Raw genomic sequence first — 15,472 nt, forward strand, 5'->3', positions numbered from 1 at the left:
CTGTGGCAATTATGTTGACTCTAAATGCAGATCTGACCACTGAAATTCTGGCATTTACAGCCTTGCGAACTGCAGCTGTGCTCTCGTTGGACTGGCAGGGATAGGAGGCGTGCTTTTAGGCAGTGGTGTTCCTAGTGTGGAGGTAGTTTTTCAACAATCGTGCAGTATTCTGTTTTTTCCAAGGATATTTGTATTCCCTTAAGAGCTGGCTATAAAAGGGGCTCTCTGTCAGCAGGAAAGACACAGTATTTTTCTCCGTCAATAGCAATTTGATCTAGTAGCTATCTTAGCTCAGTCGTTAGCCAAGAAATGCGTCAAAGCATCCCATTTCTAGTCAGAGACCAGGTCCTAGCTCGGCCTCGTTTAACAATTTTCTGATGTCGTTCTTGAAAGTGACCTTCTCTTAAAATGGAACAGAAAAACCAGCATTTTGCAGATCAAAACCTGAACAGTCCTGAAGTTCTCTTTCCTCCTTGTTCTTACTGTCCATTTCACCCCAAATCATTCTGACTTCTGTATGTTACAGGGAACTATCTGGAATGCTCTGCTGCGCTGGCTGGTGGGACGGGAAGGAGCAGCAGGATCAGGTGTGAACGTCAGAAACCTTGGCCCTCTCCTGCCTCTGCTAATGAGCAGCTCCAGATGACTTCCCTGATCCTTGTCCAGGCTCATATCCTAGCAAACACTGATCTTCTGGCCTGGGCCACCCCTGACCCCGCCTGTGAAGGTCCAGGAGATCTGGGCATGGGTGTGGGGCTGAAAGCTGTGCTGTTAGTGCTGCCCAAAGAGCTGTTACCGTTAATTTAAAATTCACGGTGCTTATCTTTGAACAGGAGGCTGTAACCTTGGGGCTTCTTTCCTCAGGGTCACCTCTTCCTTGCCAGAGCTTTGGGCTGATGTGTTTAAAGAAACAGAGGGTCCTACAGAGCCCCAGGCCGAGCAAAACACTTCAGCCCTCTGTCTGTCTGCCTCTCCCCAGTAAAACACAATGTGGGCTCTTCATAGCGGGCCCCGGGAGAAAAGCCAGTGTATTTCTTTGTCTCTCTGGTCTGTGTGGCACCAGGCTCTGCCAGACCACGGGACAAAGGGCGGTCATTGAACTGGGAGAAAAAAGTAATGAAAGCAGAGGAATTTGGGTGGGAGGGGAAGAAGCTGCTTCTGCCCCCGCGGGGCTGTGCTCGCAGCCCCAGCGCACAGAGCGGCATTGCAGAAGGCAGGTTCCCCGGCTCTGTGCCACGGCTGCCGTGTCCGTTTCTGAACCCACAAACATGGCAGCAGGAGACAAGCTAGGGTCCTCGTGGGCAGCCTTGGATGACGTCTAGAAGCAGAAACACCAGGACACGTCCAGAAACTGGGCTGGTGTTTGCTGAAGTCGTTGGAGGGTGATGATGGACCCGATTTCGTGCCCTGCGCATAGGCCCGAGGGGTTGTGTACGCCCCGGGAGGGACCTGCTGGGCCGTGCGTCATCTCTGTCGGCCCTGTGCAGATGTGGCCTCTGCCCAAAGATGAGGAGGCACTGAGCAGGCTCCGTGGGATGAGCAGTGGGCTTTTATACCCCCACAGAACAGGCTCACAAGGTTTGGATGGTGTCCCCCTCTCGAGAACCACAGGCAAGGGTAGCTTTACATCCACCTTCCTCTCAGAAATTCTGGGCTCTGGCTAACTGCCATTTCCCCTGGTCCCTTCGTTCCCCCACTGTCCTCCCAGAATGACCAAGCGCGAGGGTTGCAGAGGAGCAGCTCTGGACCTTGCTGCTGGCCCACCAGGTGCCATCATCTTGGCAGTTTTTGTGACCCCTTAAAACACCGACTTGGACTACTGCCACTGCAGCAAATTCTCCGGAGTTGAAAGCACTGGGATGTTCTTACCTTGTCTGGGACATGGCCTTGAGCTGCTTAGGTCAGTTGCTGGCTGGATTCAGCTGAAACAACAAGAGGCTACTCTTCAGTTCGTTGAAAAGACATATGAAGATGTTCTTCATAAAACATGCAAGAGAAGGCACTACAGCATCGATCTGGAGCATCCCTCCGGCCCCAGGAACTGACAGCAGCCCGGGTGGGAGAGGGCTGCAGGCTGGCTGGTGGAGCGGGGTGCTGAGGGCTCACACCCAGTGCTGCCCGGAGCCAAGTTACCTTGACAGGGACAGAGGAAAACGCGGGGTTTTTTTTAGATGCTTCTAAACCACCCGTGTTTCTGCTTAAAATATTTCTGACCATTTCGGTTCTATCTTCTCCCAAAACAGAGGTGGCCACGTTTAGACTGTGTTTGTAAGAGCCCTTTGATCACGTCCTTTGGAACACGAACTAGCTGATACCCCATGGGTTTGAAGTGCCTTTGCAGTGTTTGCTCCAGCAGCACACCAGCGAGCAGCTGGCGGGTGAGCCCGTGCGCACTGAGCCTCGTGTCCCGGCCGGCAGTAAAAGGGGCCAAAAGTTTCATAGCTAAAATGGAATTTCTAAGGCAGGCAGGTTGTATGGAGACAGAAAGTCAAGTGGTTCCCCTTCCGTCACTGCCTTTAGGCAAACATTACCATAAATTAACTGGAAATTAGCTGAAGGTTTTGGAATCTGCGAGGAATTGGAGATGCTGACATGAAGCTCGTCTCGGGCAGATGCGTTGTGACAGTTTGTTTTTATCTTCAACCAGAAACAACGGGCTGTTAAGCCCCAAGTCCAACACCCGTACCAGTGAACTTCTGCAGTTCCCTTTGTCCCTTTGAAATGAGCAGCAGGAGCAGCACAGCTCTCCCTAGTGAGGAGCCGTGGTACCAGTCTCGGAATGTAACTTTATTATATACATCTCGTAATATAACTGGTAATACAACTATTAGTCTCGAGAACAGGAGATGTTATGTTCATGCCGTGACACTCCCCAGGAGGGCTTCATTACTTGTTTGGAAAAAATTCTGCTGTAACCGATCACAGCCAGGGCTGAACCTGTGTGCAACCTAAGCCCAGTTTATGAAATAAATGCCAAATTAATTCTGTAATTCCCACACAAAATGACTGTATCCCCTCCAGCTAATCCCTGAGGCTATGCTGGGCGTGAGCGAAGAGCCGTTTGCTGGCGGGGGAGCGTTTCGAATTCCGCTTGCGGTGCGTGAAGAGCAAAGCACTGATCACAGGCGCGCTGTCTGTGCGGGGGTGCTGCTGGGTGCCCCCTTTGCGAGGGGCCCTGCGGTCCCCTCGGGCAGCAGAGGGCGCTGAGCGGGGCGGGGGGTGGTCGGCGGGGCGGGGCGGGGCCCGAGGAGCTCCGCCTCGGGGGCGGGGCTACTGCGCTGCGCCGCGTCCCCATTGGCTGCCGCCCGTGAGGCGATGTCGGCCGAGGGCGGCGCCCCGCCGGTGCCGGTGCCGGTGCGGTGCGTGCGGCGGTGGGGCCGGGGGCGGCCATGGCGGCGGACGGCGGGTGGGTGCCGGGGACGGGGCGGGGAGGGGGCGGCGTGGCGGCCGCAGCTAACGGTGCCCCGTCCCCGGCAGGGCGCTGCGGCGGCGCGGCGGCCCGCGGCGCTCGGCGGCGGCCACGGAGCTGCCCGCCTGGCGGCTGCGCTGCGAGGGCGGGCGGCAGCGCTGGCGCTACCTGGGCGATGGCGGCGGCGACGACGACGACGACGGCGGCGAGCGGCGGGCGCAGACGGCGCTGGAGGAGCACAGCCTCGGGCTGGACGCGGTGCGGGGCCGGGGGAAGGGGGGGGCCCGGGCCGAGGACGCGGTGCGGGGCCGGGGGAAGGGGGGGGCTCGGGCCGAGGGGCGGCCCCGGCTGAGGCGCTGAATCCCCGCAGGGCCAGGAGCCGCCGGCCCGGCCGGCGGGCGGCACGGCGCGGGAGGCCTCCCGCAGGGGCATGCGGTTCTACGCCGCGCTGCAAGCCGAGGACGGGCACTGGGCCGGCGACTACGGCGGGCCCCTGTTCCTCCTGCCAGGTAGGGGCCGCGGGTGCCTTGCCCGGGGGGGCGAGCGGGGCGCGTTGGGCTGCGGTGAGAGCGCGTCCCGCCTTGCAGGCCTGCTCATCGCCTGCCACACGGCCAAGATCCCGCTGCCCGAGGGCGTCCGGAAGGAGATGGCGCGCTACCTGCGCTCCGTGCAGCTCCCGGACGGAGGATGGGGCTTGTGAGTAGCCAAGGTGCCGCCGGTAGCGACGGCACTGCCGAGGTCCAGGCCTGCCCCGGCGTGGGGAGCAGGGCCTGGCAGCTGCCGTGCCCGTGGGCCCTCGCGTAGCGCTCCCGGCGCTGCAGCTTTTGCCGCGGAGCTGGCCGGAGCGCTGAGCCCGGCTGCGTCTCCTCGGCGGCGCTGTGCCCCGAAGCATCACCCCAACGTGGGGCAGGGTGGTCCAGAGCGATGGTTCTCCCTGGGTCAGTGGGGGTCTCCCCTTGTCCGCAGTCACCCCAGCATCCCGCTTCGCCCTTGAAGCCAGCCCTGCGTGGTGGGTTGTGGCTGGCTGCTGCTAGTAGCTGGCTGACGGCTACGCTGTCTCCGCAGGCACGTGGAGGACAAGTCGACGGTGTTTGGCACAGCGCTCAACTACGTAGCCCTGCGGATCCTGGGGCTCGGACCGGATGACCCTGACGTCGTGAGGGCCCGCGTCAACCTGCACAGCAAAGGTCAGCTCCGTCGTGGCCAGCACAGCGGCCGCGGGGCTGGTACGCTGGGGAGAGAGGTCTGGCCGGACCCGAGGGCTGCGGGGAGCGTGGGGGGCTGTGAGGTAGCCGAGAAACTGTTGCTCTTGCTTGCCCTTGATGACAGCTGCGCTTTCAAGTAGTGGTAGGAAAGCGTGTTATGTTTTCGTGCCGTCGCCTGCTTGCCCTTTTTTGGGACGTGTCCCAGCCCGCATGGCGTGCCTCCAAACCTGGGGAGAAGCGGGCCTTGCAATGGGGAAGACAGCAGGGAGCTGGCGTGGTTGCGTTTGGCCTGAAAGCGGGTCTCGCTCTCTGCAGGAGGTGCTGTGGGAATCCCTTCCTGGGGGAAGTTTTGGCTGGCTGTGCTGAACGTTTACAGCTGGGAGGGAATGAACACGCTTCTCCCAGAGATGTGGTATGTGCCGCCCTCAGCGTGGAGGTGGGGGTATTGTCAGTCCTGCCACCAGACCCACCCAGCGCTTCCCGGGCGCTGGTGTTTGCTGGGGTAACTCCAGCTGTGGCCTGGAACCGGGGGTGCTCAGGCTGCCTGTCAGCTGGGAGGCCAGCAGCAAGGCCAGCCAGCGGGGGGACAGCACTGAACGCTGCACCGAAGGGAGATGCCAGAGCTCAGCCCTCTTGGCTTTTACCCACCCTGATACCTCCGTGTGCTCCCTGCCTGCCGCCAGTATCCTCTGCTCGGAACTGGGCCCTAGCAGGGCAGGACAGCCACATGTGAGGCTGCCAGCCCTGACCATCACTCGTACCCTCCCCAGTTACTCAGAGAGCCACGGGGTGTCAGGGAAAGCGTGTGGCATTTTCCCTGGGGGAGATCAGGGGCTGCACAGTACCGAGGGCCGCCGGTGCTTTGTCATCAAACGCACTGAACCGTCAGTCTGGGCCTCTGCCTGCAGAGTCGCGTGGGGAAGAGAGGGACCCCTGAACTGACTGCTTCCCTCCCTCCTCCCCGAGCCCAGGACCCTGCCTGCCCTGTGTCAGCTAGGCCGGGAGCGGTGTCTGCTGGCCCTGGTGGGGAGGGTCTGAGCAGGGCCAGGCTGTGTGGATATTGCCTGCTTTTCTCCTGCAGTTGTACCAGCAGCAGCAGGCCTGGGACAGGGGATAGGGAACAGCATGCCCTGCTCCGGGCATCCCCCTGTCAGCACCTCATGCTGCCCTTGGCCCTCCTGACAGTAGCACCTTCTCTGTTGCAAACAGGCTGCTCCCTACGTGGTTCCCAGCCCACCCGTCCCGGCTCTGGTGTCACTGCCGCCAGGTTTACCTCCCCATGAGCTACTGTTACGCCAAGCGTCTGTCAGCAGAAGAGGACGAGCTCATACGGAGCTTGCGGCAGGTAAAGAGCTGACCCTGGTGGGGCTCCCTGACCAGGACACGTGGCTCGCTGACCGCCCGCTGTGCCAGCCACATCCTTGCGGGCCAGCCTCTGGCTTGCGAAGTGACAGCTCTCCGTAATCGCAGAGTCTCTCTGTCCAGGCAGCGGAGCCACCTTCTAGCAGTGAGCTGCCTCTGGGTGCTTGCTCCCAGCTTGCCGGGCTAATGGGCTTCCTTGTCTTGTGCCAGGAGCTGTACGTGCAAGACTACGCCAGCATCGACTGGCCAGCCCAGAGGAACAACGTGGCTGCCTGTGACGTGTACACCCCGCACAGCTGGCTGCTGGGGGCTGCCTACGGTGAGCGCGGTGTCGCCTGGGGTGGGAGGGCCCTTCTCGTGTGAGCTGGTGTTGGTGGTGGAACTAAAGCTGCCTTGTACCATGGGGGCTCTTCAGGGTCTGCAGCCAGCTACCGGTATGTGCCCTGGAGCTGGGATCGAGACGTGGATTGTGTGATCACTGGGCTTCTCCCTCCCTGAGAGCAGCAGAGCCTCGTGCCCAGAGCCTTGGGCCACTCCAGGGCAGAGCAGTTCCCATGCTTTCCTCGGCTGGTCATCACATGAGCAGTGGTGCAGCCCTCCACAGCAAGTGAATCTGGCTGCGTGGGGTGGGTTTCTCACTGCGTGTCCCTTTTTTCTCCTGCAGCCATCATGAACGTGTACGAAGCCCACCACAGCACCCACCTGCGGCAGCGAGCCATCGCAGAGCTGTACGACCACATCAAAGCTGATGACAGATTCACCAAGTGCATCAGCATTGGGCCGGTAGGGCACTTGCTGTCGATACTATAAAATCTTGCCCTTCGCTCTTTAGGGACCGGCGTGCGGCCCCCCAGCCCTGTGCAGCTGGGGCGTGTGACCAGAATCCCCAGATCTTGCCCAGACGCAACTCCCGCTGCTCCTGATGCTCAAGGGCTCAATGCTGACAGGGCGCAGAAGGTGCAGCAGGCGTGGGGGCAGCGGTGGCCCTGGTGAGGGGTACCTCTCCTTGTGGTCCAGGGAAATGATCTGAGGGGAAGCTCTGGAGTAAACTGTCGGGATTAAGCCCAGGACCACCTCTGGATGGCTTTGTGCTGAGTGGGAGAGATGTATGTGTCTGGAGCTGGAGGAAGCTGTATCCAGGGCAGTGACAGTGCTGCTTTTGTCAGATTTCCAAGACGATCAACATGCTGGTTCGCTGGTTCGTGGATGGGAAGAACTCTCCAGCTTTCCAGGAGCATGTTTCCAGGATCCCCGACTACCTCTGGTAAGGGCTGAGCGTGGCTCTGATCCCAGTGGAGTGAGCACGCTGTGGCTCCCGACCCGCTCCCTGGCACTCTCGCTGTGCCCGCGCTGCAGCACTCTGCTCTCTCCTCCCACAGGCTGGGCCTCGACGGCATGAAGATGCAGGTGAAGTGCTGTAGGAGTTCAGCTGTGACTGAGAGGGACCCTGGCATGCTGGGGCAGCCCGTGGAACAGTGGGATAGCTTGTTGACCCTGGGCCTGAGCTCCTGGCGTCTCACCTTCGGTGCCTGGTGGCCTCGTCTGTCTCGCTGCCGCTTCCCCTGGCTGTGCCATCCTGCTAGTTTGCCTTTCTGTAGCTGTGAGCTGGGGGGGCAGCTCTAGGCCTCCCTCCCCTTCATCCCCTGGGAGAAGGGAAGGAGGAAGACAGGCTCCTGATACTGCGTGTGGATTGAGCTGTGCGTGTCCTGTAGCCATTGCATCCCTCTGCTCCTTATCACTAGCCACCCCTCCTGTCTTGGCTGTGCACAGAGCAGGCTGAAGCAGCTGTCTCATTTCCTATCCCCTTGCTGTCCCTGAGCTGCTGCGTCTGTCCCCTCTATGCCAGCACATCAGCTGTGACGCTGGGTGACATAAAACTGAGACGGAGGGATGTGCTGTCCCGTAGACCCCACAGCTGGGTTAGGCTGCTGCCAGCACCTGCCCCTCACTGTCTGCTTTCTCTCTTCCAGGGCACAAATGGATCCCAGCTCTGGGATACGGCGTTTGCCATCCAAGCCTTCCTGGAGGTAACGCCCCCCTCAGTGCTAGATGCTGCCTTAGGAACATGGTCCCTCCTGGCGCGTCCCCAGATCCCAGCAGCTCCTACTGTGCATCCCCTCAGAGCTCTGCTGTGCCAGTTCTGGCATTGCATTGTACGACTGAGCCGGGCAAACACACGTTTGGTGGCCACAGCCCCTTGCTGACTGCTGACCGTGAACCTCTTTTTCTAGGCAGAAGCCCAGAAGATGCCTGAATTAACATCCTGCCTACAAAATGCCTACGAGTTCCTCCGGTTCACCCAGGTGAGCGGTGGTGCCTCTCACACGCTGGCTGTGCAGACTTGGCTGCTCCTCAGAGCCCTGTTGGATGCGTCTGTTGCCTTCTGAAGAGCTCTTCTGAAGGCCTGGACTAGCAGAGTCCTAGGGACAGCTTGCCGTTTTCTGCTCCCTGTTGGTGGGAGCCATCTTTGCAGCTTGGAGAGGACCTTGGCCAGGCCTGGGGATGTTTGAGTTGGCTGCCTGGGCTGAGAGAGGCTGGAAAACTGAGAGCCTAGGCTTCTTTGCCCTTCGTCCTGTCTGGTGCCCACACGTTTGAGGCACGCTTCTGGGAAACTCAGGCTCCTTGGCTCAAGGTGGGAGTCACCATCTCCAGCAGCTCGGTGCAGATGCAGTCGTAGGTCTTGCTTACGGTGCTGCCATTGGGAGCGTTGAAAGCAGATGGCTCCCTGGCAGGAAAGTACTCAAAGAGGGGACTTTAGCAACACTTGCTGAAACCAGGCCAAAATGTGATTTATCTTCAACACTCCCTGCTCCAGAGCTGACCTCTTTCCCTGTCTGCCTCCCTCAGTAAAAGACAGGTGGTGCCCAGTCCCACACGATTCTGCATCTGCGATGGTTTCAGCCCATGGTCCTGCAGCCAGGCACCTCCAGCCTGCCCTCACTTGTTTCTTGTCTCCTGCAGATCCCAGAGAACCCACCCGACTACGAGAAATATTACCGCCATATGAACAAGGTATGGTTGGAACTGGTCTCTGAAGGACGGGTGAACGGGACAGTGACTTGGGCAGAGGGGATGGGAATGAGGGGCAGCACCTCGCCCCTGACAAGAGCAGAACAGATCAGGGGAAGGTGCTGAGCCCTCCTGACCGCTTTCCAGGGTGGCTTCCCCTTCAGCACCCGAGACTGCGGCTGGATCGTGGCAGACTGCACAGCAGAGGGACTGAAGTCGGTTATGCTGCTGCAGGAGAAGTGCCCCTTCATAGCCAAGCTTGTCCCGCCTGAGCGCCTCTTTGATGCCGTGAATGTGGTGAGCGCTGCAAAAATCGGGGCCGAGGGAAATTCAGACAGCTAAACCGAGCTAAAAGAAGAGAAGTCAAGGCCTGAGGAGTTGTTAGATGTAGTATTACTAAGCAAGGCCTGTGGCCTGGTATGGCAACACCGTGTTTTCTGTGGTACGGAGCTACGTATGTGGCAGAATGTAACGTGGTGGTCCAGACTGGGCCTGCCTGTCAATGTGGTTTGGCACTGGGGCTGTCTGCCAGCCCCGTGGACTTGTGGGACTGACTTTGTCCCTCACAGCTGGCTTGGGGACAGGCTGGGGTGGTACTACCTGTGAGCCAGTCCCAGGCCCTCTCTGCTTCTCTGGGCAGTTGCTGAGCATGAGGAACTCGGACGGAGGCTTTGCCACATACGAAACCAAGCGAGGAGGCCACTTGCTGGAGCTGCTGAACCCCTCGGAGGTGTTCGGTAAGGGGAGCTGTGTGGGGCTGGTCATCCTGCCTGCTGTGAAGGGACACAGTGGACTGGCCTCGTGGTGCCTGGTGGGTCACAGAATCACAGAATGTTTGAGGTTGGAAGGGACCTCTGTGGGTCATCTGGTCCAATGCCCTGTTGAAGCAGGGTCACCTAGAGCAGGCTGCATAGGACCTTGTCCAGGCGGGTCTTGAATATCTCCAGAGAAGGAGACTCCACAACCTCCCTGGGCAGCCTGTTCCAGGGCTCTGTCACCCTCAGAGGGACAAAGTTCTTCCTCATGTTCAGCTGGAACTTGCTCTGCTTCAGTTTGTGCCCGTTGCCCCTTGTCCTGTCGCTGGGCACCACTGAAAAGAGTCTGGCCCCATCCTCCTGACACCCACCCTGCAGATATTTATAGGCATTTGTAAGGTCCCTCTGTGCCCTGGGTCCAAGGGAGAGGTTGGCGGCGTGTGGCTCAGGCTCCACGGCGGAGGGGCTGTTGCACTGATACCCTTCACCTGCTGGCAGGCGACATCATGATCGACTACACCTATGTGGAGTGCACGTCGGCTGTCATGCAGGCACTGAGACACTTCCACAAGGAGTTCCCTGAGCACAGAGCTCCAGAGATCAGGTGAGGCACTGAAATGAGAGTCGGGCAGGGGAGAGGACAGGCTGCCATGTCCCATGCTGCCTGCTGTGGCCCCTGCTGAGCCCTGTCAGAGGTCTTGCCTGGACCTCTTCATTGGCATGGAGCAGCCCCTGTGGTGGCCCTTGGCGTGCGCACAGCTGGGGTGCTGGTGACTTCTCCAAACCAGAGTCCCCCACAAGAAGCTGGGGCCCAGCCCCTCCCAAGGAGCAGAGCATAGGCTGGTTGGGATCAGACAGGGGGAAGCTGGTGGTGATCTGCCTGCTTCTTGACTTAGCAGTCGCCTTGATCTTGCGGACAGTTGTAGACTGGGTCCCCTGCTTGCGTGCTGGCGTGAGGCAGAAATGCACCCAGATTGCACCAGAAATGCGCGATGTGACCCTGAGATGCTGAGCGGCGTGGCTGCCTGCCTGCCTGCTCTTGCCTCCTCAGCCCCGTGGGGCCCATCAAAGCCTCGGAGGGACTGATGGGTGCCCCTAATGAAGCAGCCACGGAGTTTGAGCCGCTTCTGAAGCGAGTGTCTTTTTCTTGACCAGGGAGACTCTGCAGAAGGGCCTGGACTTCTGTTGCAAGCAGCAGCGAGCCGATGGGTCGTGGGAAGGGTAAGCAGTGTTCCCAGTGCCCAGCGTTCCCCTGGCTGCCCTAGTGTGAGAGGGACCGTGATGGCAAGCGTTCCTGGCTGGCAGGAAGGGCAAGTAGGGGCTGATCCTCCCCTAGGTCCTGTGCTTTGCTCTTCTGTCCTCTCCCTCCAGCCCAGGCAGAGCAGGCACCTCATGCATTGCACGAGACCCAGACAGCCCCAGCGGACTGGGTTGGCTCCAGCTCTTGTGGTCCCAGAGTGTCCGGTGACACCTGAGTGAGCTGGGAGCAGGCGCTGGTGGGACTGGGCATGGTTGCACCGTTGGGGAAGGCAGGCTGCAGCTCTGTGCCTGGCTCTGCTCTTGCTGTGAACACGGCCATATCGCAGCTTGCACCTTGCTGCCGGGGGCCTCGCACCCCTGACAGTACCGCTCTCCCCTTCCTCCTAGGAGCTGGGGGGTTTGTTTCACCTACGGCACCTGGTTTGGTCTGGAGGCGTTCGCCACTATGCAGCACACATACCGTGACGGGTGAGAAGGGGCTGCGTGGTTCCTCTGCCCCTAGCTACCGCCTGGGCTGGGGCAGGGGTCCGTGGTGGGGCTGGGTGGATGCCCTGGCTGCACGTGGGCTCTCCTGCCCCAGGTGCTGCTCCTCTCAAGCCCCGTGCCTGCAATGTGACCGGGGCACTCCCTGCCTGACCCTCGAACTCCCGGGGCAGTCCCGGTCGTGGGCAGGGCAGAGCACAGCTCCTGTTTGCAGCTGGGAAACGGGTGTGCAAAGGCTCCCTGTCGGCATCCCTGACCGATTCTCTGCTCCATCCTTGCAGGGTTGCGTGCCGAGAGGTGGTCCAGGCCTGCGAGTTCCTCCTCTCCAAGCAGATGGCAGATGGCGGGTGGGGAGAGGACTTTGAGTCGTGCGAGCAGCGCACGTATGTCCAGAGTGCCACGTCGCAGATCCACAACACGTGTTGGGCCCTGCTGGGGCTCATGGCGGTCAGGTAGGAGCAGCCCTCACCTCTGCACTCACCATCTGGCCCCGAGTGCTCAGTGGGATGGGCAGTACAGGCTGGGTTGTGTGGCAGAGCTGGCACGGGCCCTGGGCCTGGCTGCTGTGGGCCGTGCACCCAGCCGTGTTTGTTCATGACCTCGTTGGTCACAAGCTCCCTACAACTGCCTGAAAGGAGGGTGTAGTGAGGCGGGTGTTGGTCTCTTCTCCCAAGTAACCAGTGATAGGACAAGAGGAAATGGCCTGAAGTTGCATCAGGGGAAGTTTAGATTGGATATTGGGAAAAATTTCCTTACTGAAAGAGCGGTCAGTCATTGGAACAGGCTGCCCAGGGAAGTGGTGGAGTCACCGTCCCTGGAGGTGCTCAAAAAACGGATAGATGTGGCACTTCAGGACATGGCTGAGCAGGCCTAGTGGTGTTGGGTTGATGGTTGGACTTGCTGATCTGAGAGGTCTTTCCCAACCTTAATAATTCTGTGATTCTATGATAAAAAGCCTCCTGCGATGGGGGAGCGGCCTGCGCAGCGCTCCACAGACCGGCGAGGCTCATAATGCCGGGCGAGGGGGAGCCAGTGCAAGGCAAAGATCTGAATCGCAGCCGCAGGCCGCCGGCCTGGGAACGTGTTGCCGTGTTCGTAATGTCTGGTGTGCTCGGGTTGCGAGGGGCCTGCCCAAAGCACTCGGCATGCCTGGGACAAGCTCGGGGCAGCCTGGAGGTGGTTGGGGACCCTAAGCACATGGATGGGTGGTTGGAGATGGGTTGGTGTGCTCACGTCTCCCTCGTGCTTTGCAGGTACCCTGACATCGACGTGCTGGAAAGGGGCATCAAATTGTTGATTGATAAGCAGCTGCCCAACGGGGACTGGCCTCAGGTACGCCTGTCCTCTGGTCTTTCCGAGGGGTTCCTTGGTGTTGCAGACGTCCTGGGCATTGTGCAGCCATGGCAACGGTGCGCTCTCCCTTACCTGGCAGGGAAGCCACGTGTGGCTTTTGGCGGGGGACTTCAGAAACGGCAATGAGCTCAGCACCGCTCCCCGGATGCGCTGTGGTCCCCTGTCACCCACACCATCTTTCTGTCTGTCTCTCTCTCAGGAGAATATTGCTGGGGTGTTCAACAAGTCGTGCGCCATCAGTTACACCGCGTACTGCAACGTCTTCCCCATCTGGACGCTGGGGCGTTTCTGCCGGCTGCATCCCAACAGCCCCCTTGCCGGGCAGCTGCAATCCGGATCCTCAGCTGAGCCGGGGAAGACCGTGCCGGAGGCCTTGTCTGCCTGAACCCGGGCCGCCGCAGACGCCGTGGCCTCTGACTTATCCCGGACACCGTCTGCTGCGTGGGACCAGGGGGGGTTTCCTGAACAGGAGATCTCAGCGCTGATCTTAACACGTGGACTGCTGCCGTTGCTGGGGAGGAGTGCTGCCGTGGTGCTGCAGAGTCTCTGCTTTCTGTTGAACCTCTTCTAAATATCCCCTTTTAAAGGTTTACCCGGGTATATCCTCCCTCACGGGACGGGGCGTGAAGTGCCTTTTCAGCCCAGTTTGGGGATCTGAGCAGAGAAAGCTGCCAAGCAGCGCTGTGTTACACATCCAGACAGATTCTCTCTCATCCCGGCTAGAGCAAGGCTGCCTTGATCTTCCCCTCGTGCTGTCCGGGTTGGCTGTCTGCAGCAGGAGTGTGGGATCTGGGGCCTCCCCTGTGCCCAGCACCGTGATGGGGTGCACTGCGCAATCCCTGCTCAGCCGGCCTCTGTGCTGGGGGTGCCAGCGACTGCCTTTGAAGTGCTCTCTGTCCTGGAGCCTGTGCCAGGAGGGGAAGGGCACCAGTCCTCCCCCAGGCAGATGGGAAAAAGGAGTGCTTTGCTCAGTTTCCTTAGCGTTCTGTCCCCCGGCTGGAGGCACCTGGCTTCCCACAGCCTCGCCGGTGAAGTCACCAGCATCGTTCCCACTTAGGAAAAGGGGAAAGTGAGGCGGAAAGCACTGCGGTGGTGAGCGTCAGGGCACAGCCCCGGTGCCTGGGCTCCAGCCTTCCCCCAGCGCAGCAGGTGCCTGTGTTCAGGCCGTGGTGCGGTTGGGCATTCACATTTCATTGTCAGAACTGGAAGTTGCTTGGCTGACGGGTTAATAAATTGCTGATGGTGTTGGAAGTGGAGCTTCCCTGTGCGTTGGTCTCCTTCTGGTCTGCCCCAGTGTGTGTCCCAAGCGGAGGGGAGCTTGCACAGCAGCAGCCTGTGACCCGGCTTGGGGCTTCTGTCCCCAGTGGTGCGGGCACCATCTCCACCAACACACAAGCCACACTTGGATGGAGCCTGGACCTGCTTCACTCTCCAATGCCTTTGGCCCCAGAGAAACATCATCGAGGAAGCAGCTGACTAAAGGGGAATGATCACCTCCCTCCACCTGCTGCTTATGCTCCTGTGAATAAGCCCAGGGTGCAGCTGGCTGCAATCTCTTGGACTCGTTGCCCACCAGGACCCCCAGCCCATTTTTGCAAAGCTGTTCCCCAGCCAGCTGGCCAGCCCTGGCATGGGGGGTTACTCCCTCCGACGGGCAAAATATTATATTTGCCTGGGTCTAACTTCATAGCAGAACCGTAGACCTTGCTGTTCAACCCATTTCTCCAGCCTCTGAGAAGCGGCTCTGCTCTGTAGCTTCTCTTCCACCTGGCCAGACTGGTGGGGTCTGCAGGCTTTGTAAGCGTGCGCTCCATCCCCTTGCCCGGGCTGTTAGCTAGAAAAGCTTACTTCAGCGAACTCGGCTCGGGCTGTTTTGACAGCCCTGTTTGCCTTTTCCAAGTCCTGGGCTCCTCTGCACCTGTCTGTGATACTACTCTGCATTTACAGCTCCTCCATGTTCTCCATCACAATCGGGAAGAGGGTTTTGTTGTTGCCATGATTTTGTTCTGGCTTTAAATCATTGTAGGGGAACTTGACAAAACCAGTGTCCTTTCAGCATCTTCTTGGAAGTTTGTTTTTTTCTTTTCCTTTTATTATATACAGTCTCTTGACACCTAATGCTGCAAGCAACGTGGTGTCCCTAGGAGTGCCCCAAAGAAGCAGATGGGTGACATTAGATACCAGTTAGGTGCTTTTATGCCCTGTGTGGTGTCTTTTGTTTCCACCTTTGCACAAGATCAGGAGCAGGGAGTGGCAGTTCCTAAGCTTTCTTCTAGCTGAAACTGACTTAATTCAGGTGTGATGTGGCCATGTGTCTTGAGAGGATGTGGCTCTTTGGATTTCCACCTAGGTTTTGGCTTGAGAACACATTTCCCTTTAACCCGACAAAACGAAGGTTGCCTTGCAAATTTCATAACTGTAATTTGCTGACTGTGATTTATTTTCTGCCCTCCCTTGGGACTGCAGGAGCTCTTCAGTTTCAGAGCAGGAAAATGTGCCCTCTGCTTTGTGAGTGGGTCCTCTCTGAAGGTGAACCAAGCCTGTTAGCTCGGGGCTTCAGGCTGAACTTTGTCTTGTTTCTGAGCAGAGGCAGAAAGGGGGATCATAGAATACCTCAGGCTGGAAGGGTCCCACGA

General features: G+C 59.2%; 1 protein-coding gene across 1 annotated transcript; it reads left to right on the top strand.

The window, feature by feature from the left end:
* The first annotated feature begins 3,530 nt into the window (after positions 1–3,530).
* Positions 3,531–13,323, top strand: LSS (lanosterol synthase). The gene is made up of 21 exons (XM_075429884.1): positions 3,531–3,667; positions 3,780–3,918; positions 3,997–4,105; positions 4,475–4,596; positions 4,930–5,026; positions 5,824–5,959; positions 6,187–6,295; positions 6,641–6,759; positions 7,143–7,240; positions 7,356–7,383; positions 7,947–8,003; positions 8,208–8,279; positions 8,938–8,988; positions 9,133–9,282; positions 9,626–9,722; positions 10,239–10,344; positions 10,896–10,961; positions 11,388–11,468; positions 11,765–11,935; positions 12,737–12,815; positions 13,036–13,323. Exons 2-21 carry the CDS (start codon positions 3,840–3,842, stop codon positions 13,219–13,221), a joined length of 2,013 nt encoding a protein of 670 aa, XP_075285999.1. The 5' UTR covers positions 3,531–3,667; positions 3,780–3,839; the 3' UTR covers positions 13,222–13,323.
* Positions 13,324–15,472: the final 2,149 nt, after the last annotated feature.

Source organism: Opisthocomus hoazin, chromosome 9 (assembly GCF_030867145.1).
Source record: "Opisthocomus hoazin isolate bOpiHoa1 chromosome 9, bOpiHoa1.hap1, whole genome shotgun sequence".
Lineage (NCBI taxonomy): Eukaryota > Metazoa > Chordata > Aves > Opisthocomiformes > Opisthocomidae > Opisthocomus > Opisthocomus hoazin.

What these genes read in the sequence shown, in the direction of transcription:
- LSS (XM_075429884.1), top strand. Translation starts at nt 3,840, where the DNA reads ATGCGGTTCTACGCCGCGCTGCAAGCCGAGGACGGGCACTGGGCCGGC. An exon ending in AGGATCCCCGACTACCTCTG is followed by an intron (nt 7,241 to 7,355) that starts GTAAGGGCTGAG and finishes CTCCTCCCACAG; the next exon opens with GCTGGGCCTCGACGGCATGA. An exon ending in GCCGATGGGTCGTGGGAAGG is followed by an intron (nt 10,962 to 11,387) that starts GTAAGCAGTGTT and finishes CCTTCCTCCTAG; the next exon opens with GAGCTGGGGGGTTTGTTTCA.